General features: G+C 38.6%; 2 protein-coding genes across 2 annotated transcripts; one reads left to right on the plus strand and one right to left on the minus strand.

Annotated features, from left to right (window-relative positions):
- Positions 1-273: 273 nt before the first annotated feature.
- On the minus strand, positions 274-9486 carry LOC577231 (sideroflexin-2). The gene is made up of 10 exons (XM_030986257.1): positions 9409-9486; positions 8176-8400; positions 7262-7432; positions 6368-6466; positions 5661-5736; positions 4544-4690; positions 4025-4091; positions 3424-3523; positions 2686-2733; positions 274-1977 (listed from the first exon to the last, which is right to left on the minus strand). Exons 2-10 carry the CDS (start codon positions 8352-8354, stop codon positions 1878-1880), a joined length of 987 nt encoding a protein of 328 aa, XP_030842117.1. The 5' UTR covers positions 8355-8400; positions 9409-9486; the 3' UTR covers positions 274-1877.
- Positions 9487-13164: 3678 nt separating this feature from the next.
- LOC756804 lies at positions 13165-22442 on the plus strand. Its single transcript, XM_030986258.1, has 3 exons — positions 13165-13617; positions 20898-21187; positions 21439-22442. Exons 2-3 carry the CDS (start codon positions 20951-20953, stop codon positions 21628-21630), a joined length of 429 nt encoding a protein of 142 aa, XP_030842118.1. The 5' UTR covers positions 13165-13617; positions 20898-20950; the 3' UTR covers positions 21631-22442.
- The last annotated feature ends 1435 nt before the right edge of the window (positions 22443-23877 follow it).

The raw sequence follows: 23877 nt of genomic DNA on the forward strand, positions 1-23877 counted from the left end.
ACTTGCTCCCTGCAGGTAATGGGTAAAATAACAGTTCTTTGAAATGTCCTTGGGCCAACAGGTATGTTATGTTCTATCTGAAGTAGTACTGATTGATGATAGACCTGCTCAAATTTCCTCACAACTTATCAATAATATCTTTAATTAATACATTTGTGTAGATAGCATGGGCAGTGACAACAATGTAACACACTTTCATTCAAATATACATGACATAAATGCTGTTTTGACAGTAAAAATATGGTTATAAACATCATAAAACAAATCAAGTGTTGAGATTTTGTAGTCCAAAAGAGAGATGAATGGTCACATTTTCAATGTAAAACCAAACCTCTTTTTATAGCACACATAGTTTTGAAAGAATAGAATTTTAAGAAATGTATATAATCATTTCTTTCAGGAAGCATACTTTAAAGCAATGGGCGTCATGAATAAAGAAACATATTGTGAGGTACGCTTGCAATTTATTGATTCATAGTCATTGTGGAAGACTTCATAAATGCATCAGCTCTCACAACATTACTCATAAATTAAAACAGCACATTGCGAACATGGTACCCAACTTGAAAATGTTACAGAGATTGTTTTATAATAATTTACTGTAATAACAAAATTTCAATCTTTCATGTTTTGTCCAGTATTACAGATTACAGTCCCATGATCTAAGTTTTAGACAAAATATAACATTAAATGGACATGGTCTCCAAATTAACCATACTTTACTTGTAGGAATAGTTGTGTTGAGGTCAAGGCAGGATAATCTCGTGGAAACTAATCTTGTCAAAATGACAACAGATTATTCACTTTGAAATCTACATTACACAATTTGAGCCAAGTCAATTTTTCTTTTCACATAAAAGAAAAAGAGTTTTGATCATAGTTTCGTTCACATATAAAATAGTAAACTGTAGCTTTCAAAAAAAAAATGACATAAGAGCAATATGCTTCATGTTTCTGTATGTTTTAACCAGGAAGACTGAGTTTTTACTAACATCTCCCTGTTATACCACACATACTGAGTGAATGTTATAACAAACAAATAGTGAATACACATACAGCACCTTAATCTTGATTGTGCAGCTAACTTTTCTTCATCCCCACTTGCCGCAAACACACACAAAAAAACGATGCAGTTTCCCACATTATTTACTCCTTTCAATACACAATACAATAAAGCCATTGTGACAATACTATTTAATGGGTATTGCACTGTGAGGTATTTGTGGCTAATTCCCTGCAATGTGCCCTGTATATTGTGATACATATGATATTTATTTGTATATTCAATGAATAAATGAAACATCTCTTGATATGGCTATGACTGGAGGTATGGATTCTAGACAGCACCATAATTCAATGGTCGCATCAAGAGATTCTGCATTTTTGGTTGAAATATTGAGGGTTCAGTGACACAAAGACGTAACTCCATATTTCTCCACAATGAGTATTTGATATCAAAATGCTCAGAAAATGTGAGCTTTCCAGGAAACACAAAGACTTAACTCCACCTAACATCCCATTGAAGTCAATGGCAAGTGAAACATAGAGTTACTCCTTAAGGCCTAAGAGCTCAGTGACACATAAACCGCTTTTTCTCAAAATGGCCAAAATGGAGTTGCGTCTTTGTGTCACTGGCCCCTCGATATGTATAAAAAAGACAATTGTCATCGGGGATACCTTGCAAGGAATGGCTCATTTGTGCATCATATATTCTTTGATTTTAAAAATCAATTGTAAAATCATGTGGAATGCATGACAGTTTTTTTCATTCGCAGGGATAAATACTTTGCTCCCAGATGTCACAATTGATAAGAGCTTTTAAAAATATAAAATTTGTGAATAATATCTAATTTGACTAACTACATTGGTTGTTTGAATCACAAGCCCTTGTTATAGAAGACATAGGGTAGCGAGTCGCCATATTTGTCTTGTATAGCTTTCCTTGTGTCAGGTTCCAGCTTGGATACAGCGATGGTGCTGCAGAGACAAGTGTGAATCGAGAGAGAGAAGACAGAGAAGAGAGAGAGAGGGAGAGAGAAAGAAAGAGTTAAATAGAGTGTGAGAAGTAGCCGGAAAGTGACAGAAAGGGGGAGGTGGATTGTAAAGTTCGTAAAGAAGTAGAATGTAAGGAGAGAGAGAGTAAAAGCATGAGAAAGAGTGACAAAGATGGATAGAGTAAACATGAATAGTATAAGAAAAAGAAAGTATGAAAGAGAGAGACAGAGACAGAGGGAGAAAGGAAAAGATTACAGGAAAAAAAGAGAAAACAAAATGTGTTATGAATAATATGATTTGATTGATCTACATTTGCCACACTCAACCCAGGTGATGTAAATGGGTACCTGGCAGGAATTAATTCCTTGAAATGCTAGAGTGCCACAGTGGCTGCCTTGCTAAAGCCATGGTAATAATCGGGGCAGCGCCAGGAGCGTCACAACGTGACGGACATGTGCGCTATATAAGAAGCCACCATAATTATTATTATTATTCCCTCCTTTGGAATTGTATTACTCTGATGTATCAATTTGACAGTTATATTAGAGACAATGATACAGTGTACCCAGTCATTTGTTTAGCGGGGCTGATAACTGTCACAGTGATAATCTTGAGATTTCCTAAATTCCATTACAACACACTGCATTAAAAACAAATATCATTCTGTTAGGAACTCAAAAGCTGACTTACCTCTTTTGAGGAAACAAGGCACATGCACATGGTGTCATGAAGACCAGACTGCAAGAAAGAAAAATTGTATAGTTAAAAATAAAGTATGTTTCAGTAATGTATTGTTCCAAAAATGTATTGTTCAAAATATGTATTGTTAAAAGCTTACCAAAGATTTAGTTGTTAAATCGTATCTGTCTCCTAAGACCATGGCAATTAGATTCTTTGAAATCAAGATTAGAGTTCTTCTAACAGATTTGAAACTGGGTATGATTCAAAGTTTAGGTTAAATTGCTATAAATGTTACTTTGGGATTACAGAAAAAACTTGCAACAATTAGAAGTAAGTTCAATGCATAGTGATAGATAACTTGACATTTTTCATTGGTTTTTCCTGCTGCCTAGAACACTTATAAAAAACTATACACATAAAACCTTTGATTCACTTTGGAATACATGGTTCAACAGTGAGGTGTCGACCATAACAATATCATTCTATTTTTACAGATATCTCAATAGAGTAACAAATTCCCAAACACTTTCTCAAACATGAACGTACATGTATTTTGTAGCAAAATATTTAGTAAAGGATCATTAAAAAAGAGAGCCAAATTAAATTCATACACTCTACAAGTCTACAAGATACTTCAATAAAGACAATAAAAATGCCTAGAACCTTCCTGAGGCATTAAATCTTTTGGTATTATTATTTAAAGTTTTGCTTTGGTTAAGGAAAGGCAAGGAAGAGAAAATGACTTACAAGCATCCTACACCCAAGACTTGGAACGGAGCATGCAGTACAGGTACTTTGTTGAACCATGGGTATTTTATCAAGCGTTCCATAATAACTGGTAGCACACCTAAAGGTAAGAGAGAAGATACATTAATACATGTTTGTAAACCTGATCATAATTTTTTTTTCATGGCAGGCATTAGCATAGGCATACAGACAGATAAACTGAAAGAGCAGGCTAGTAGTGAGGCGATATTAATTTTGCGTCAAATACAGCTCCAGCATTTGCACCCCAAATAATTCTGAAATCATAATCCAGAATCTCTTGAGAAAGTACACACAGAAGCAATATCTAACAGGTGTGAACCAAAAATCAACTTACACAATGTCTTACTTCAGATAAATTCTATTTTTGTTGTAGACATTTCAGTAAACATACATGGTCCTCTGTTTACCAAGTCAGGACCGGTGATACCAGAAGGGATGGGGGAATTTCCCTGCAAGTTTTTCATAGTGATCATTGCCCCCCTCCCCCCCCCCCCCTTGTTTGCAAACACTATTTACCTGATACCAAGATAGGAAAGATATAAGATAAATGAACAAGAGAAAACATAATATTTTGACTTACACATGCCAGGAGCTGCCATGAAAATTCTAGAGAAGACTACCTGAGAAATGCCTTTTACTGCTGCTTTCTGTAGAGATTAAAACATATACTGGTATATCAAATGTTTTATTTAGAGCATGGCCAAACACTTAACACAGCAAATGGATAAGCAAAAACATACCTACATATATTAAATCGAATCTTATCAAATAGGTTGAGTAAAACAAGAAGCACTTAACAGCCAAGTGACCATTGTAAACACAAAGCCTTCTTTAATTTCCCTTTCTGTTGAACTTAAATCTTACCCATCACTTACAGGTATAGACCAGTTCTGGTCATGTGATTGCATTGTGAAAGAAACGGTGTGGCTTCCAAACCACAATGCAAATCAGTCGACACATTAGTACAATTAAAAAAAAATTTACCTCAGAGATGTTTTCATCTTCCATTAATTGACAAAGTCAAAGAGATGAAGAAAAAAAAATAATCACAATTATTGAGTGCATTAGTTCCAACTTTGGCAAAAGGGTTGAGACTTACCCTTGATTTTCCGACCTCTTTGCCCTGGTCGTCATAGATGACGATACCGTTGATGAGCTCCTGTTGTCTCATCATGGGAATGTTCACACAGTTAGCTGCAGCTACAGCAGCAAACGGGACATACCTGGCTATCAGAGGAGGCGCAGTCTGAACGGTAGGTAGAGAGAGAATAACTCATACTCATACACATCAATACTTGTGGTAATGCCAAAACAACTTTTGGAGAGGTGTCATGGACGAGTGGATATGTCACCAGACTGTGGATCACAAGGTCCACGGTTCAAGTCCCACTACGTCACAAATGTCCTGTGGCAAGACATTGATCTACATTTGCCACTCTCCACCCAGGTGTTAAATGGGTAACCGGTAGGATGCGAAAGCTAATGTGCTAAGATTAGCAAGTGTGCGCTTGTCAAAATGACGCCTGGCTGGAATGCTCTCCAGGGAGTGGAGAATATGCATACATTGTGTGCGTGTAAGCCTTAATCCGATGAACGGGAAATAATATATACATATATTTGTAAAACGCTTTGAGAGGGTCTTCAGTATATAAGAACTAGCTATTATTATTATTTGTCAGATTTCTTTGAAAAATCTTTCTCACTATAAGACACTTCGTAGATACTGTACGCGCATGGGCAGATAAAGGTCATTTTAACAAAACTGTGAGACCCATCAATACGGGTACCTCTATGAGATCGCATTATGACTGAAATATTGTAGATATGTCATACAAATATTTCAATACAGGTAAACTTGATTGACAGTACACAGGCAAGAGGTTACCGTGTTTGCTTTACAATCACAGCTACGCACCATGATAAAAGAGTTCTACTGATTACGCATGATTCCATTTTTTCCACATGTATACATATTTCATGATACTTTGCACTATGCACTAAAGGAACACTTTAAACCATATAGTCTGTTTAAGCATAACATTATGTAAAACAAAGTAAAGTATTGTCTCTGTTGTGTGTACTGTAAATTAAAATTATACAAAGATCTTCTCTTCTCTTATGATTAATAATTTTGGTAGGTATAACTACTAATAAAATATAATGAATTCCTTAATTTCTCTTGTACAGTCTTGTTAATTTAATGTACATGTACTTACTTTGGTTAATGCATTAAGTCCTATAGCTGTGACCAGAGCACCCCCAGTGGCTGTGGCATAGGCTGTGCCAATTTGCCTGTTTGTAAAGAAATTCATGAAAAATTCAAGGTCAAAATATATCTACATACCTTAATTAAATTTAGGAATTTGATATAAAGGTCGGATGGAGCAATGAATTATAAAAAAGATTATCTGTAACTGATTAATAGACTTGTGGAATTGCATTCATATATGCTTTCCATAGTACATTTAGAGCAATTATACTTAAATAGAAATTGCAAAGATGAAACAAAGTTTCTTTCATTTACAACATACTAGATATATTGAGGTCATTTTCATCATCACTTTTCTATAATGTAAGCTTGCACTTGCATGATACTAAACTATACAATCAGACTTTTAAAGTTACATTTCTGACTCAGACTAGGCTACTGCCTGTACACCCGGAGCAGTACAAGGTGGAAATTAATACAAATACAGGTGTATAGACCTTTAAAGAAAAGAGGATGATCCATAAAACAGGAAGAATACAACTTAAATGTGCTGCAAATTTGCAAAATAGGTTTGAGCACTTGGTAGTTGGTACATTGGTTCACAGAAAGAATATTCTGTCCTATAGTATTGTTTAGGCAGAGTATACAGAAATAATATAGTTAGAGGTTCATTAAATAAAAATACAAGAATGAGTAAATAAAACGAGTAAATACCAATTAGTTGTTGACGATGCTGCATTTCTGTTTGTGTAGTTAACTAGAGCATTGAAGGACTGGTTCACCCATTGCCAGAACACTACAGCAGGTACAGTTCTGATTGAGAGAAAAAGTGACATCAACAGAGGATATAAAAGAGTAGGTTGCAGTCAAACTTGCTTTAGTTACCATCTGTCTACAAAGACCACATTTTTTGTTTCCCTTGAAAATGGTTTCTCATTGAAACATGTACTATTAAAAAGAAACCTGTACATAAAGACCACCTGCCTATAAAGACCACTTTTCTTGTCTCCCTTGGGTGGTCTTTATAGACAAGTTTTACTGTATTAATATCCTTTTGTGTAATTTGCTGGCAATGTATGGTATTTTACAGAGTTAAAATCCTTCTGTTCCTCAACACACATATCATAACAATTTGGCAACCAATTCCCTGTCTTTTACTCCAAAACTTTTCTTGACAAGCTTTAAAAAGACAAAAATGGTAAGCATATTTTCAGGTGCACTTTTGGTTGGAGTTTTAAAGGGGCACATAGTCTTCAGACATAGACTCTACTAGGTTCTTTGACACTTCAAAACAATTCCATAAAGTCTCGAGATGTTCCCCCCCCCCCTGTCTTTCAGATGGTGACGTTAAAGGTCGGTCCCCAAGCGTAAATAATCATATCTGATTGATACACGTCTGTAAAAACCCAATAACACACACACACACACACACACACACACACACCTGCCCCCCCCAAAAAGATACAAAAAAATAATAATAATAATATGATAACAATAATAAGAATGATAATCAAAATATATATTAAATAAATAGATAGAATTAAAAATTAAATTTACAAATGCCTACATGTAAAAGGTGTCCAAAAACAGGGTTGTGAAGGCTCTTACCTATAGAACTGCATCATGGCACCAGTGATGAGCATACCACCTGGAACTTGAAAGGACATCCGACCAATGAAGTTCTGTCTGTCTCCTGTGTCTGGGTGGAAAGCGGACATGTAGAGTCTCTGAGCGTATCGAAGCTGCTCCTCTTTGGTTCCTGGAGGCTCCATTCCAAGTCTGACGAGTGAATGAATTCAGAATGATAAAAGAATATATAATTTTGTATCGGTACCTCTGTTGAACTGCATGTATGCCTGTTGCTATCAGTAAATGTTTGCAGGTCACCAATGTTTCAACTACAGTACGGTACATGATCATAAGAAAAATTGAATCATATATGTTGAATTGAAGTAATAAAGTTGTATATAACATATTATAAGAATATTTATTGACAGCGTCTCTCTACTTATATCATATAATTCATTTTTAATAAATGCTCTTTTCTAATAGATTTCATTTTATACACTTATGATCTAACACATAATGTCATTCTGTTTAACAAATTCTGTTTGGTTGAACAGGTCAACTTAAATGTACATTGTTACCCACAACTTGTCATTTACTTTATGATTTGATTGATACTAAGTAATTGGACATATATCTGATTAATTTGAATTTCATAACACCCACTGTTCCCTAGCTGCTAGCTCATATACATACATGTATATTGCACATTTATGCTAGTAAGTTACTTTCCTAAATATCAAGGCAGCATTTCAAAAAACTGTCATAAGTACAAGTTTGTGGATAACCAACTGAAGTACAAATACTAAATTTTACACCAATTACATGGGATGTCTGTGAACTTGTACTTTTTACGGTTTTGTGAAACTATGCCACGATCTTCTTGCCTAATATAAATTATATAGTTGTACCATAATGCCAGGCCACATCTCTTACATCATCATTAATTTACTCACTTGTAGTTTTGTACCAGATCCTTAGCATCATCTAGCTGTTTATTGGTGCTGATTGCTAGCCTGGAGTCTGTAATACTGAAGAAGTGTTTGAGTCGACCCATGAAGGTAGTCTGATCCCATCTTGGAGAATCCATGTCGAAGCGTGGCTTAGCCACCTCCATCACAGCTGCTGAAGTCATTGTTTGTCTTGTCAGACAAACTCCACAGGCTATCTGAAAGTTTACCCTAAAAATGTTTGGAGAATAAACAAATTAGTTTCATCAACTTAAAAAAAAAGTGAGTAGAATGCATTATCACTTGAAATGTTGGGCAGAATGCACAGAATCTACAGGAGTACACCATTTTCTAAAACTTCAGAGATTGTTACATTTCAAATCAAATAATTATCCAACGAACAATTAGGAAGCAGGAGAGGGAGAAATAGGAAGCAGTTTTACCTGACCTCATAACATCTAATTTTACAATTATGCTTTTTTTCTTCTGCTATTACCATAAAGTATTAAAATATTTAAACCTATGATGAATTACAGGAGTGTTTTTAAGAATTCCTTCTTTAAAATCTGAAGACTTTCTTAGACTTGGCCAATAAAAAGTAACCTGCCATGCCTGTGACTGAACTACCTCCAAGATACTGTTTTGTGAAATAATCTTGGCTCCATTTGCTTAATAAAAAAGTTTTTGATCCTCATAAAATGATAGATAGATTTTGAGGCCTAGATCTAGACTAGTACTAGAAGTTTACTAGATCTAGATCTAGAACTTTGTTAGAATCTTCTTCTATGATTCTTGACTTGTTATGATTTATTTTCATCATCATTATTAGTTACCACTATTATCAACATGACTTCACTATGACACTAGGTCTACATCTAAATAGACCTCTATTATTAATTTGACTAACTAGTGCCTATCATCCTGATTAAGATTATTTATGTATGATAATCATTATCATCAAAAATATTAATTAGGCCTAGAATCTACTATCAACCCAACTCTACTAATCGCTGAGCTGAGCAGGCAAGCCCACGGCCCATCCACAGCGCGGCGGCCTCACTGCTCCGCCCGCTATGAAACCAGTGGCAGTGGCGGGGCGTGTCGAAAAGCGAATACGGTAACCCTAATTCAAGAGCTTAAATATAACTTATATTCGAAGTTTACAATAAACTATTAATACATTTTGTATAAAGGTACAATTATTTCTTGAAATATTAAGAATTTCTATAATTTTCTTACCGTTTCACCACAAAATCAAAAGAAACCTCAAAATTGTCAAGACGGGTCGCGTCGATAGGACCAGCATATATCTGCGTTGTTTTTGTTGTTCGTTTGGTATTATAATGGCTATTAGTCAAATTTGACTATTGTTGCCAATTTCATCGCATCTCTTTCTTTTAATGTCTTGGTAAAATTATTATTTCTTTCTTTCTTTTTCCAATCTCATTTTAATATAATATTAGTCATAGTCTATAAAAAATAAAAACAAAAAATTATTTCAAATTAAACCACGATCCGCACACAGTTCCAACTCACGCTGGCCCTGTCCTTTCATGATGCCTTCTTACCACCCTTACAAAAAAAATCTATGATATTCCTATGGTACGGCTCTATGGTGAATGGTATTTCTATGATATATTATATGGTAGAATATATTTCTATGGTATACCACACAATTGCTGAATGGTGGAGTTCTATGGTCAATGGTATATCATTGATGCCGTCCTATGGTGTATGGTATTTCTATGATATATTATATGGTAGACTATATTTCTATGGTATTTCTGTTGAATGGTATCCCTATGGTGGAGGATATTTCAGTGGTAGCTCTATGGTGGATGATGACTTTATGGTATATCTATGGTGGTTATGTGACTCTATGGTGGCTCTAAAGTGAATGGTAGATCTATGGTAGCTCTATGGTGGCTGTATGGTGTATGGTATTTCTACGGTATGTTATATGGTAGAATATATTTCTATGGTATTTCTGTTGAATGGTATCCCTATGGTGGAGGATATTTCAGTGGTAGCTCTATGGTGGATGATGACTTTATGGTATATCTATGGTGGTTATGTGACTCTATGGTGGCTCTAAAGTGAATGGTAGATCTATGGTAGCTCTATGGTGGCTGTATGGTGTATGGTATTTCTACGGTATGTTATATGGTAGAATATATTTCTATGGTATTTCTGTTGAATGGTATCCCTATGGTGGAGGATATTTCAGTGGTAGCTCTATGGTGGATGATGACTTTATGGTATATCTATGGTGGTTATGTGACTCTATGGTGGCTCTAAAGTGAATGGTAGATCTATGGTAGCTCTATGGTGGCTGTATGGTGTATGGTATTTCTACGGTATGTTATATGGTAGAATATATTTCTATGGTATTTCTGTTGAATGGTATCCCTATGGTGGAGGATATTTCAGTGGTAGCTCTATGGTGGATGATGACTTTATGGTATATCTATGGTGGTTATGTGACTCTATGGTGGCTCTAAAGTGAATGGTAGATCTATGGTAGCTCTATGGTGGCTGTATGGTGTATGGTATTTCTACGGTATGTTATATGGTAAAATATATTTCTATGGTATTTCTGTTGAATGGTATCCCTATGGTGGAGGATATTTCAGTGGTAGCTCTATGGTGGATGATGACTTTATGGTACATTAATGGTGGTTAGTGACTCTATGGTGGCTCTAAAGTGAATGGTAGATCTATGGTAGCTCTATGGTGGCTGTATGGTGTATGGTATTTCTACGGTATGTTATATGGTAGAATATATTTCTATGGTATTTCTGTTGAATGGTATCCCTATGGTGGAGGATATTTCAGTGGTAGCTCTATGGTAGATGATGACTTTATGGTACATTAATGGTGGTTAGTGACTCTATGGTGGCTCTAAAGTGAATGGTAGATCTATGGTGGCTGTATGGTGCGGGGTATGGTGTATGGTATTTCTATGGTATGATATATGGTAGAGTATATTATATGGTATTTCCGTTGAATGGTATATCCCTGTGGTGTAAGATATTTTAGCAGTAGCTCTTTGGTGGATGATGACTTTATGATATATTTCTAGTGGTTAGTGACCCCATGGTGGCGCTAACGTGGCACTTTTTACATAAAAAGGGCCCCTTTACTTTAAAAAGTGCCCCTATTATTTTTTTTAAAGTGCCCCTTTTTCTTCGATAAGTTCCGGTTTTCCTTTGCAATAAGTGCCCTTTTTCCATCTCTAATAAGTGCCCCTTTTCAGATACGAGAAGTGCCCCTTTTCACTTTTGATAAGTGCCCCATTCACCTCTGATAATTTCCCTATTCAAATCTGAGAGGGGCCTTTCCCCTTTTAATAACTACCCCTTGTTTAACTCGGATAAGCGCACCTTATATTTTCACATGTCCCCCCCTATCCTTTCTAACAAGTGCCCCCATTTAAAAGAGAGCCCCTTCCCTTTATCATAAATGCCCCCTTTCCATCTATGAAAACAGTTACTTTTCATTCTTAAGTCCCTCTTCATTCTCATAGTCCCGTTCAATCTCTAGTAAATGACCCTATTAAATTCTGAGAGGTACTCGTTTTATTTTTGACAAGTGTCCCTTTTCCTCCTGATTAGTGCTCTTTTCATCTTCAATAACTGCCCCTTTTATTTTGCCCCATTTAAAAGAGAGCCCCTTCCCTTTATCATAAATGCCCCCTTCCCTTCCTAATAAATGCTCTTTTTCCTTCTTTTATAAGTGCCCCATCCCCTACCCATAATTACCCCCTTTTCATCTCTCATAAGTGCCCCGTTTATCTTGACATGTGCCTCTTTTCTTTTTAATAATAGCCTGCACTTCCCCCTTCTCATAAATCCCCCCCCCCTTCCCCTTGTATTAAATGCCCCTATTAAAAACTGATCGGTGCCCCTTTTCGTACAACAAATCAACATTTCCCCTTATTATTAGTGCCCCTTTTTCATTCTCATAAGTGCCCCTTTTCTTTTCACCTCAGATAATTACCCTTTAACAATGATACGTACGTGCCCCATTTTCACCTTCTGATAATTACCCGTTGTAATTTGACATGTGCTCCTTTTTTTTCTTCTAATAAGTGTCACCCTTTTCGATAAGTGTCCCCTTTTCCTCTCATCACGTGCCCCTAATTTCCAGCTACTAAGAGCAATATCACCCAAACAGGCGCGTACGCAGGATTTTTTCAAGGGGGGGGTTTTAACATTTATATATCGGGCCGAAAATTTCGCAACGACTCAGCCAGCCGCTGAATAAGCGGGGGGGGGGGGGGGGGTAAGAGGTCACTTTTTTTTTGGTCCCCAAAAAATCGCAACGACTCAGCCGACCGCTGAATAAGCGCGGGGGGGGGGGGTAAGAGGACACATTTTTTTTTTTTGTGGTCTCGAAATTTGAAAATTTGACATTTTGCTCTGTTGGGGGGGGGGGGTAAGGTCAGCTTTTTTAGGTCAACCATGGGAATTTTTTTTTTTATTTTTTTTTTTAAATTAAAAAAAAAAAAAAAAAAAAAAAAAAATCCAAAAGGGGGGGGGGGGGGGGTTTTAGAGAAATTTAGGGGGGGTTTACACACTAAAAATTACCAAAGGGGGGGGTTTAACCCCCAAAACACCCCCCCTGTGTACGCGCCTGCACCCAAAGCACACCCGCATTTCTAGATGTTATAATTATGGTACTTATCAAAGGTCTTTTCAGTCTTCTGTTTTGATAATGTAATAAACCCATCAGGATTGGGTTTTTCTTCTTTATAATTGATGTAATTTTTCGCACTGCGACCTCACAAATCTTATTTATAAAGATAAAAAAAATATTGAAATCATCCCTGATAATCTAATCACAATATAGGGGGTATATACAAATGTTTTTTTTTTAAATATATATTTTCGCTGTGAGATTTCCCTTTGTAGGCGCCCTATTTATTTTCTCCAGAAAGTGCCCTTTTTGTTGGTGCCCCCCCCCCCGGCACCCCCCCCCCCCCACTTAGGAAGTCGCTCCACTGCCTCTGTTTGCACTCAATTAGTCTCAATCAATTAAAGAAATCATTAAATAAAAAATTCTAAACCAAATTGTAACAAGTAATGTATATCAGCAGAAAGTAGATAACAAGGGCTGTTTGCTGCCACCTTGTGCCCAAGATTTGAATAACTCTTCTAGCCGTTGGTCTCCAATTTCTACTCACTGAAAATGCTTCGCAAAACTCCAAAATATGTGAGGAAGAGGAAGGTGTTCAAAGGAGATCATTACCAGATATTACAGAAGAGTAACATGAATGCTGGAGAGGTGCCAGAAGAACTAACAGCTAATTCAGAGATCGAGGAAGCTTTCCCTGAATAAGTGTTTGGACAGCCCTATTTTTGGCCCTGGTCCCACATGTGAAGATCCGCGTCATTAGTGGCCCACAACTTGCAGCTGCTTTGCAAAAGGCTCACGTGTGTCTGGGAGGTATGTACTTACTATCAAACAATATCTTTAGTTTGCAAACTGTTACTTCGAGATTGTATTGCATGCTCAAAGGGTGAATGGCTCAAAAAGCCAAATCAAATGATTAAGAATAGAGTAAAGGAGGGGGTAATCGACCATCACCAGTTTTCGGCCGATCCGTTGGATGCATGGTAAAATCCCTGTAAAATCCATCGCATAACAGCATATTGGCTTTCATCGAAAGGGTGCGGTGCGGTGCGGCGCGGTGTGGTGTGCTCAACGCACCCATTCGATAAAAGAGGGGGGCCTTTTCTCGAAAGGGTGCGTTGAGAGCGGAGTACCGTTTTAACACACCCTTTCGATGAAAGCGGGGGGGCTTTTCTCGAAAGGGTGCGTCGACTAGTCTTTCGCATCAGTCGTTTAAAATGAGGATCTCGGACAGAAGGTTTTGTTTTTTTTGTTTGTTTTTTTTTTGTTTTTTAAATAAATCTTTATTCAGGTAAAATCATGGATAACATCATAGTACATAAATATTCATAACAAATCACTGAATCACATGTCTAAATGAGGTCAAATCAAATTATATTTCTATTTACTTAATAGCAGATTTTAAATTAGTTATAGTTTCCTTCCACTTAATAATATTCAAATTTGTTGTTTTAGTTCTGTTTTCCTCAACTTCTATTTTGTATTCTAACATAAACAAAAAATATTTGCTTATTATTCTCGTCACTACATTTTTATTAAATTGATTTCCAACACTCGCTTTATAGATTGCAAATAAACAGAAGGTAATAGTTGCCAATTTAAGTATATCGAAAATGTATTAAATAAAATGGAATGGTCTTGATTACAGAGTGGTCTTTTTCGTTATTACTATGTTGATTGGGGAGACAGAGAGAAGGAAAAAAGGGAAAGGGAAGATAAAAGGAAAGAAAGACGAATAAGAAGAGAAGAGGGAAAGGTGGGGGGGAGCGAAGGACTCTTGCCCCCCCCCCCCCCCCCCGCCAAAAAATAAATCAGAGAGAGAGAGAAGGGAAAGGGAAAGAGAAAATAAAAGAAAAGAAAGAAGAGGAAGAAGAAGAAAAGAGGTAAACGGGGGCAAAGGGCTGTTGCCTCTCCCCGTCAACAAATAAATAGGAGAGAGAGAGAAGGGAAAGGGAAAGGGAAAGAGAAGATAAAAGGAAAGAAAGAAGAGGAAGAAGAAGAAAAGAGGGAAACGTGGGCAAAGGGCTTTTGCCTCCCCCCCCCCCCCCCCCCCCGCCAACAAATAAATAGGAGAGAGAGAGAGAGAGATAGAGAGAAGGGAAAGGGAAAGGGAAAGAATATATAAAAGGAAAGAAAGAAGAAGAAGAAGGAAAGAGGGAAATTGGGGAAGGGCAAAAGGCTCTTGCCTCCTCCCTCCCCCCCCCCCCCCGCCAAAAAAATAAATAAGAGAGAGAGAGAAGGGAAAGGGAAAGAGAAGATAAAAGGAAAGAAAGAAGAGGGAAAAAAAAAGAGGGACACGGGGGCGAAGGGCTCTTGTCCTCCCCCACCCCCCCCCCACCAAAAAAAATAAATAAGAGAGAGAGAGAGAGAGAAGGGAAAGGGAAAGGGAAAGAGAATATAAAAGGAAAGAAAGAAGAATAAGAAGAAAAGAGGGAAACGGGGGCGAAGGGCTCTTGCCTCCTCCCCCCCCCCCCCCGCCAACAAATAAATAGGAGAGAGAGAGAGAGAGAGAGAAGGGAAAGGAAAAGAAAATATAAAAGGAAAGAAAGAAGAAGAAGAAGGAAAGATGGATACGGGGGAAGGGCGAAAGGTTCTTACCTCCCCCCCCCTTCCCGCCAAAAAAATTAATAAGAGAGAGAGAGAGAAGGGAGAGGGAAAGAAAATCTAAAAGGAAAGAAAGAAGAGGAAAAAGAATAAGAAAAGAGGGAAAGGGGGCGAAGGGCTCTTGCCAACAAAATAAATAAGAGAGAGAGAGAGAAGGGAAAGGGAAAGAGAAGATAAAAGGAAAGAAAGAAGAGGAAGAAGAAGAAGAATAGAGGGAAACGGGGGCGAAGGGCTCTAGCCCTCCCCCGGAGCCCCCCCCCCCCCCCCCGCCAAAAATAAATAAGAGAGAGAGAAGGGAGAGGGAAATAAAAATATAAGAGGAAAGAAAGAAGAGGAATAAGAAGGAAAGAGGGAAACGGGGGAAGGGCGAAGGGCTCTTGCCCCCCCCCCCCCGCCAAAAAATAAATAAGAGAGAGAGAGAGAATCTGTTCCGATCCTGGTCCTGATCCTCAAGAGGGATATAAAGATGACCAATAAGAACGTTATCGTTCGAGAGAGAGTGTTTGTTGCTTCTAGAACATTTTAGAATTAAGTCCCATCACATTGCAGTTGTGGGGAGGGACTATGATTATATTACCCCCTTGGATGGCTTCCCAGAGTCTGGCTTTGAAGGTTTCGACTGCGTCGCAGGCAAAGTTGCTTGGGGGGGGGGGAGTAAATTCCAGGCCCGTATGGTTCTTGGAAAGAAGGTGAGTCGATATATATCCGTCTTGCATCTTATGTTGGAGAAGGAGAGGGAAAGAGAAGATAAAAGGAACGAAAGAAGAGGAAGAGGAAGAAGAATTTGTGTTCTGCCAGTGTCACAAATAGATATATAAATATGCTCATCTGACGATAATTTGATGTATAAAACCCCTCACCTTCTTGGGGCTCCGCCCCTTGGATGCAACACCAATTTGTGTCCTTCCAGTGTCACAAATAGATATAAAAATATGCTCATCTGACCGTTATTTATTGCCCAAAACCCCTGAGCTTCCGGGTGCTCCACCCCCTGGACCCCACGCCAATTCGTGACCCCTGTGTCACAAATAAGGTATAAAATAATAATTATTTAATGGACAAAACTCCTGAGCTTCTGGGGGCTCCGCCCCCTGGGCCCAACACCAAATTGTGTCCTGCCACTGTCACAAATAAGGTATAAAATTATGCTCATCCGACGTTAATTTTGATGTTTAATACCCCTGAGCTTCTGAGGGCTCCGCCCTGTGAAAAAAACGTGTAAAAAAACACGTTAATTTTTACCGTTTTTGGGAGATACCCCCCCCCCCTTGGCGTTCAAGGGGGGGGGGGGTACGATTTTTCAAATTTTTGAGGGCCCCAAAAAAGATTAGTGCTCTCTAGTAATTTAGCGACTGCTCCGGAACCGCGGCAGATATAAAGTTTTTCTTTCATGACTTTTTTCTTTCGAGTCTTACGCATCTTTTGAAACATTTTTTTGTTGAAAATCGGACGTCATAATTGCGGAGTCACGTGACCTTTTGTTTTTGCATGTCAGCCCTAAAATCGCTCATTTTTGTGATTTATGTACCAAACATATGGAAATACCATTTATTCTTTTTAAAAAAGAGAAAACATTGGTTATTTGGTCTTGTTTCAGGTAAATGTGTTTGATTTTGGGTAAAAATAGTTGAATTGTGGTTAGAAATGAAATGGAATAACAAAATATAATATAATATAATATAAAATATAATACATAAATACAAATTATCAAAACAAGAGATAACATAGGGATAAACTGGCTCTTCCAACTTTGTTGTCGTATTGTTATTCTAACGAATATATGAAGTGAAAAAGAACGCTCGAATATGAATTATATATGATTTATGGGTAAAAATGTGAATTCTCTGACCTTGTTTGCATAAATTACCATAAATATGCATTTTCGCGGCGATCGGCTGTGAAACGGCCGAGATCTTAGGGGGACCCCCCCCCCCCACCCTCAAGTCCACTCCAATCACATTGAAAAAAAAGTATGACTTAAATCATCTCTCTCATCATTATACCGCTATAGTATTCATGTTTTTAATATTATTTATTGTCCATTAAACGAGTTCATAGAGAAAATACTTATCTCTCTGCAACATTAAAAAAGAATCTTCATTAATATGTCTTAATTTGTATTGATAGCCTTGTGGTCGCCAACAGTGGCGAAGGCAGGGGCGTCTCCAAAGGGGGTGTGGGGTGCGACACCCCCCCACCTGTCAGGATATTGTCGGTAAAATTGCGCTGCCGTCGGGAAAAAAGAGAAAAGGGGGAGGGGAAAAAAGAGAGTAAAAGGGAAAGAAAAGAAAAAAAGAAAAAGAAAAGAAAAAAAGAAAAGAAAGGAAAGAAAAGAGAAGAAAGAAAAGAAAGAAAGAGAAAAACGAAAAAGAGGGAGAATAGGAAAGAAAGGAGGCAAGAGCCCTTTGCCCCCGTTACCCTCTTTTCTTCTTCTTCCTCTCCTTTTTTTCCTTTTATCTTCTCTCTCTCTTATTTATTTTTTGGCGAGGGGGGGGGGAGGGAGGAGGCAAGAGCCCTTCGCCCCCGTTTCCCACTTTTCTTATTCTTTTTCCTCTTCTTTCTTTCCTTTTATATTTTCTTTCCCTCTCCCTTCTTTTCTTATTTTTTTTTGGCGGGAGGGGGGTAAGAGCCTTTCGCCCTTCCCCCGTTTCCCTCTTTCCTTCTTCTTCTTCTTTTTTCCTTTTATATTCCTTTCCTCTTTCCCTTTCCCTTCCCTTCTCTCTCTCTCTCTCTCTCTCTCTCTCTTTTATATTTGGCGGGGGGGGGGGGGGGGGGGCAAGAGCCCTTCGCCCCCGTTTCCCTCTTTTTCCTTTCCTTTTATCTTCTCTTTCCCTTTCCCTTTCCCTTCTCTCTCTCTCTCTCTCTCTCTCTCTTTCTCTCTCTCTCTCTCTCTTATTCATTTTATGCCGGGGGGGAGGAGGCAACAGCCCTTCGCCCCCGTTTCCCTCTTTTCTTCTTATTCTTTTCTTTCTTTCCTTTTATCTTCTCTTTCCCTTTCCCTTCTCTCTCTCTCTTATTTATTTTTTTTGGCGGGGGGGGGGGGAGGGGAAGGAGGGCTAGGAGGCAAGAGCCCTTCGCCCCCGTTTCCTTCTTTTTCCTCTTCTTTCTTTCCTTTTATCTTCTCTTTCCCTTTCCCTTTCCCTTCTCGCTCTTACTTATCTTTTGGCGGGGGGGAGGAGGAGGAGGCAAGAGCCCCTCTTTTCTTCTTATTCTTATTCCTTTCCTTTTTTATTCTCTTTCCCTTTCCCGGTCCCTTCTCTCTTTCTCTCTTATTTATTTTTTGGCGGGGGGGGGGGGGAGGCAAGAGCCTTTCGCCCCCGTTTCCCTCTTTTCTTCTTCTTCTTCCTCTTCTTTCTATCCTTTTATCTTTTCTTTCCCTTTCCCTTCTCTCTCTCTCTCTTATTTATTTTGTTGGCAAGAGCCCTTCGCCCCCTTTCCCTCTTTTCTTATTCTTTTTCCTCTTCTTTCTTTCCTTTTAGATTTTCTTTCCCTCTCCCTTCTCTCTCTCTCTCTCTCTCTCTCTCTCTCTCTCTTATTCATTTATTTGGCGGGAGGGGGGGGGGGTGGGGAGGTAAGAATCTTTCACCCTTCCCCCTATCCATCTTTCCTTCTTCTTCTTCTTTCTTTCCTTTTATATTCCCTTTCCCTTCTCTCTCTCTCTTATTTATTTGTTGGCAGGGGGGAGGCAAGAGCCCTTCGCCCCCTTTCCCTCTTTTCTTATTCTTTTTCCTCTTCTTTCTTTCCTTTTAGATCTTCTTTCCCTCTCCCTTCTCTCTCTCTCTCTCTCTCTCATTTATTTTTTTGGCGGGAGGGGGTGGGGGGGAGGTAAGAACCTTTCGCCCTTCCTCCGTATCCATCTTTCCTTCTTCTTCTTCTTTCTTTCCTTTTATATTTTCTTTCCCTTTCCCTTCTCTCTCTCTCTCTCTCTCTCTCCTATTTATTTGTTGGCGCGGGGGGGGGGGGGGGGAGGAGGCAAGAGCCCTTCGCCCCCGTTTCCCTCTTTTCTTTTTATTCTTCTTCCTCTTCTTTCTTTCCTTCTCTTTCCATTTCCCTTTCCCTTCTCTCTCTCTCTCTCTCTCCCTTTCGCCCTTCCCCCGTTTCCCTCTTTCCTTCTTCTTCTTCTTTCTTTCCTTTTATATTTTCTTTCCCTTTCCCTTTCCCTTTCCCTTCTCTCTCTATCTCTCTCTCTCTCTCTACTATTTATTTGTTGGCGGGGGGGGGGGGGAGGAGGCAAAAGCCCTTTGCCCCCGTTTCCCTCTTTTCTTCTTCTTCCTCTTCTTTCTTTCCTTTTACCTTCTCTTTCCCTTTCCCTTTTTTCCTTCTCTCTGTCTCCCCCATCAAAGAGACCACTCTGTAATCAAGACCATTCCATTTTATTTAATACATTTTCGATATACTTAAATTGGCAACTATTACCTTCTGTCCGAGATCCTCATTTTAAACGACTGGTGCGAAAGACTAGTCGACGCACCCTTTCGAGAAAAGCCCCCCCGCTTTCATCGAAAGGGTGTGTAAAAACGGTACTCCGCTCTCAACGCACCCTTTCGAGAAAAGGCCCCCTCTTTTATCGAATGGGTGCGTTGAGCACACCACACCGCGCCGCACCGCACCGCACCCTTTCGATGAAAGCCCAGCATATCATATATCCCACACATACCATACCATGCCAGAGTCACTGAAGAACCACATTTGCAATGGAAAATATGTCCTAAAATGGCTGCCCCTAAAATATCACATTTTAGCGATGTAATCGGCGGTCCCGCTCCCCGAATCTGAAAAATTAAGTATCTTAAGCGTGTAAGGAATATGGGTACCATAAAATGAGCTTTATTTCAAGTATTTTTCAGATTTAGAGTCCGATTTTGTGTGAGTCGCAAGCTCAAAAGTATCTCATCGCATGTATTTAATCAATGCAGCCGGATACCGCAGCGCACACACGATATCTCTGTCTAATTCAGATTCCAATTTCTGATCACCGCAGAGATAGTTTTCAGCACGGGAAGCTCCGGCTTGGGATACCTGCTCCGGCCGCTAGTGCTATAGATCAGTGGGGAAACGCATGGCGCGCTTGCTTGCTTCCTATTGACTTTGTACATGCGGCCGAAAACTGCCTCGCTAGGCCGAAAACTACCTCCGAAACAGTGAAAATTGAAATGAATGTTGTCATGGCAATTCATGATTTTTTTTCTGGGATTCTTTCTTTGTTTAAATAATAATAGTATTTGCTTCATGATTTGAACAAGAAATGATAATAAATAGGAAGTAAAGAGTCCAAAAAATAGGATTTTGTCTTAAGTGGCCGAAAAACCCCTCCTTTACTCTATGGTGAATCGAAGTGGGGGCATCGGAATTGTCGTGAAATCTGTGAACATGTGTATTTGTGTAATATACTACATGTATGTCATAACTAGCACTTTGTTATTATTTGGGGATTGTGCTTTTCAAAATATTTTCCCTGTTCCATAAAGTGTTTTGGATATCTTTTACAGGGCATCTCATTCCTCTGGAGAATTTGTCAAAGAGGAATGGGTTGAACTGCGCCATGGTCCTTGGTTGCTTCATTTGCAAGAAGGAGAGGACATTCTCTTCATCAGAAAATGAATGCGAAGGACGTGGAAAGTCTGCAGAAATAAACCGCAGAGCTACTCTGGCAGCAACGGAGGTTGGTTTGGCACGGGATAGCTTGTGCGACTTGCTGACCATCCTCGGAACAGCCCCACTAGTCGAAGCCCCTAGCTACAACAGGCACATAGCCACTTTATCTTCCTTATCCCAAGAGGTTAGTCACCAGCCTTGTGTTTTCTTCATTACATTATCTTAGCTGTACGTACATTTAATCCAAACATATTTTTATTTCTTAGTTATGGTCGATAGACAGTATAATACATGTACATCAATATCCCTTCTTGTCAAATCAAGGGATGAAAATTAATCAAATCTAAATATTTGTAATAGGGTCTAATAAGTAAGGGGCCTGAGGGAACTTGAAATTTACTTGTTATTTATTACAAACTCTTTTTTTTTTTGCAGACCAGTAAGGATCAGAAGAAGAAGGTGGCAGCATGCCTACGTCAAAGGGCCATGGACAAGGATCTGACCATCAGGGAAAATGATCATGTGGACGTGGCAGTGCCCTACGATGGAACATGGCATAGACGAGGTTACACATCGAATCATGGGGTGGGGGTAGTGATACCGATCGATACAGGGGAGATTGTTTGACACAGAAGGTCTATCAAAATCATGTAAACAGTTTGAGTATAGAAAGGGTTGGGTCTTCAGTATTCTCAGCCAGAGGGACCTTGATCGCCTTCAGAGACTCCAAAAATGAGCAGCAAGGCTTGTATTTTCTGCTCCTCTTCGAACTCACATATACAACCTCTTTGACTTGAACTTCATTATACATGTTTATACAATGTTTTTGAACATTTCTGTGCTGCAACTCAGTGCCTCAGTTTTTATTGTACATGTTTATATATTTTTAACTTGCCTTTCATTTTAGTCATGTTTACATACACACTATATATGACATTTTAGTTATTTAGAGGAACTAGGGTGATATATATGGGGGTATTTATTACACCTTAGTAGAATAAGTCCAAGTAATATGTGTTGCAATTATGAACTTGCCTTTCATTTGAGTTTTTATTGTACATGTTTATACAATGTTTTAGAACAATCCTGTGCTGCAACTCAGTGCCTTAGTTTTTATTGTACATGTTTATATATTGTTAACTTGCCTTTCATTTTAGTCATGTTTACGTACACACTGTATGTGACATTTCAGTTGTTTCTTTTTAACTTGCCGATTATTTAGAGGAACTAGGGTGATATATATGTGGGTATTTATTACATCTTAGTAGAATAAGTCCAAGTAATATGTGTTGCAATTACGAACTTGCCTTTCATTTTAGTTTGTAGTGTACATGTTTATGTGATATATTTTTTTACTTGCCTTTTATTTTAGTTTTTAGCATATGTACATGCATACAACTTTTGATATAAACCAAATACATCCTGCCACTTTCATTCAATTCATTTTTTTAATAAGCATCATGTGTGTATTGTAAGTTAACATTTAAGTTAAGATTTCTCAAAAATTCAATATATTATAGTCACCATTCTGTGTACTATAGAACGCACTACAGCCACCATTCTGCTAACCATAGATCAAGATCCAAACTACCATTCTGAATATACCATTTCAAAATGCTACAATTAAGCGTAACATTTTGTTGCGTATTTTGAATGGTAGTGAATGGTAGATGAATGGTGGCTCTATGGTAGATGAATGGTGGCTCTATGGTAGATGAATGGTGGCTCTATGGTAGATAAATGGTGGCTCTATGGTAGATGAATGGTGACTCTATGGTAGATGAATGGTGGCTCTATGGTAGATGAATGGTGGCTCTATGGTAGATGAATGGTGGCTCTATGGTAGATGAATGGTGGCTCTATGGTAGATGAGTGGTGGCTCTATGGTAGATGAATGGTGGCTCTATGGTAGATGAGTGGTGACTCTATGGTAGATGAATGGTGGCTCTATGGTAGATGAGTGGTGACTCTATGGTAGATGAATGGTGGCTCTATGGTAGATGAGTGGTGACTCTATGGTAGATGAATGGTGGCTCTATGGTAGATGAATGGTGGCTCTATGGTAGATGAATGGTGGCTCTATGGTAGATGAAGGGTGGCTCTATGGTAGATGAATGGTGCCTTTATGGTAGATGAATGGTGGCTCTATGGTAGATGAATGGTGGCTTTATGGTAGATGAATGGTGGCTCTATGGTAGATGAATGATGGCTATATGGTAGATGAATGGTGGCTCTATGGTAGATGAATGGTGGCTCTATGGTAGATGAAGGGTGGCTCTATGGTAGATGAATGGTGCCTTTATGGTAGATGAATGGTGGCTCTATGGTAGATGAATGGTGGCTTTATGGTAGATGAATGGTGGCTCTATGGTAGATGAATGATGGCTATATGGTAGATGAATGGTGGCTCTATGGTAGATGAATGGTGGCTCTGTGGTAGATGAATGGTGGTTCTATGGTAGATGAATGGTGGCTCTATGGTAGATGAATGATGGCTCTATGGTAAATGAATGATGACTCTATGGTGGCTCTATGGTATATGAATGGTGGCTCTATGGTAGAATATGTAGGTGTGGCCTAATTTGAATAAATGAATAAATTTGTCCCAATTATTTTAATTAGTTCTATGGTAAATGAATGGTAGATCTATGGTAGATTTGCTATGGTGTTTGTATGGTAATCTATGGTAGATTTGCTATGGTGTTTGTATGGTGTACCATAGAGATTTTTTTTGTAAGGGCAGCCCAGCGAGTTATGTTACGCCGTACGCTTCTCGGTTGAAAAACTCAACCTAGGTCACTCTGGCATAGACAAGGGGGCGTCGTGTACCTGTATGTTTAGAGGGTTTATTTATTTATTAGGAGAAAGACAACT

Source organism: Strongylocentrotus purpuratus, unplaced genomic scaffold, assembly GCF_000002235.5.
Source record: "Strongylocentrotus purpuratus isolate Spur 01 unplaced genomic scaffold, Spur_5.0 spur5_scaffold_15, whole genome shotgun sequence".
Taxonomy (NCBI): domain Eukaryota; kingdom Metazoa; phylum Echinodermata; class Echinoidea; order Camarodonta; family Strongylocentrotidae; genus Strongylocentrotus; species Strongylocentrotus purpuratus.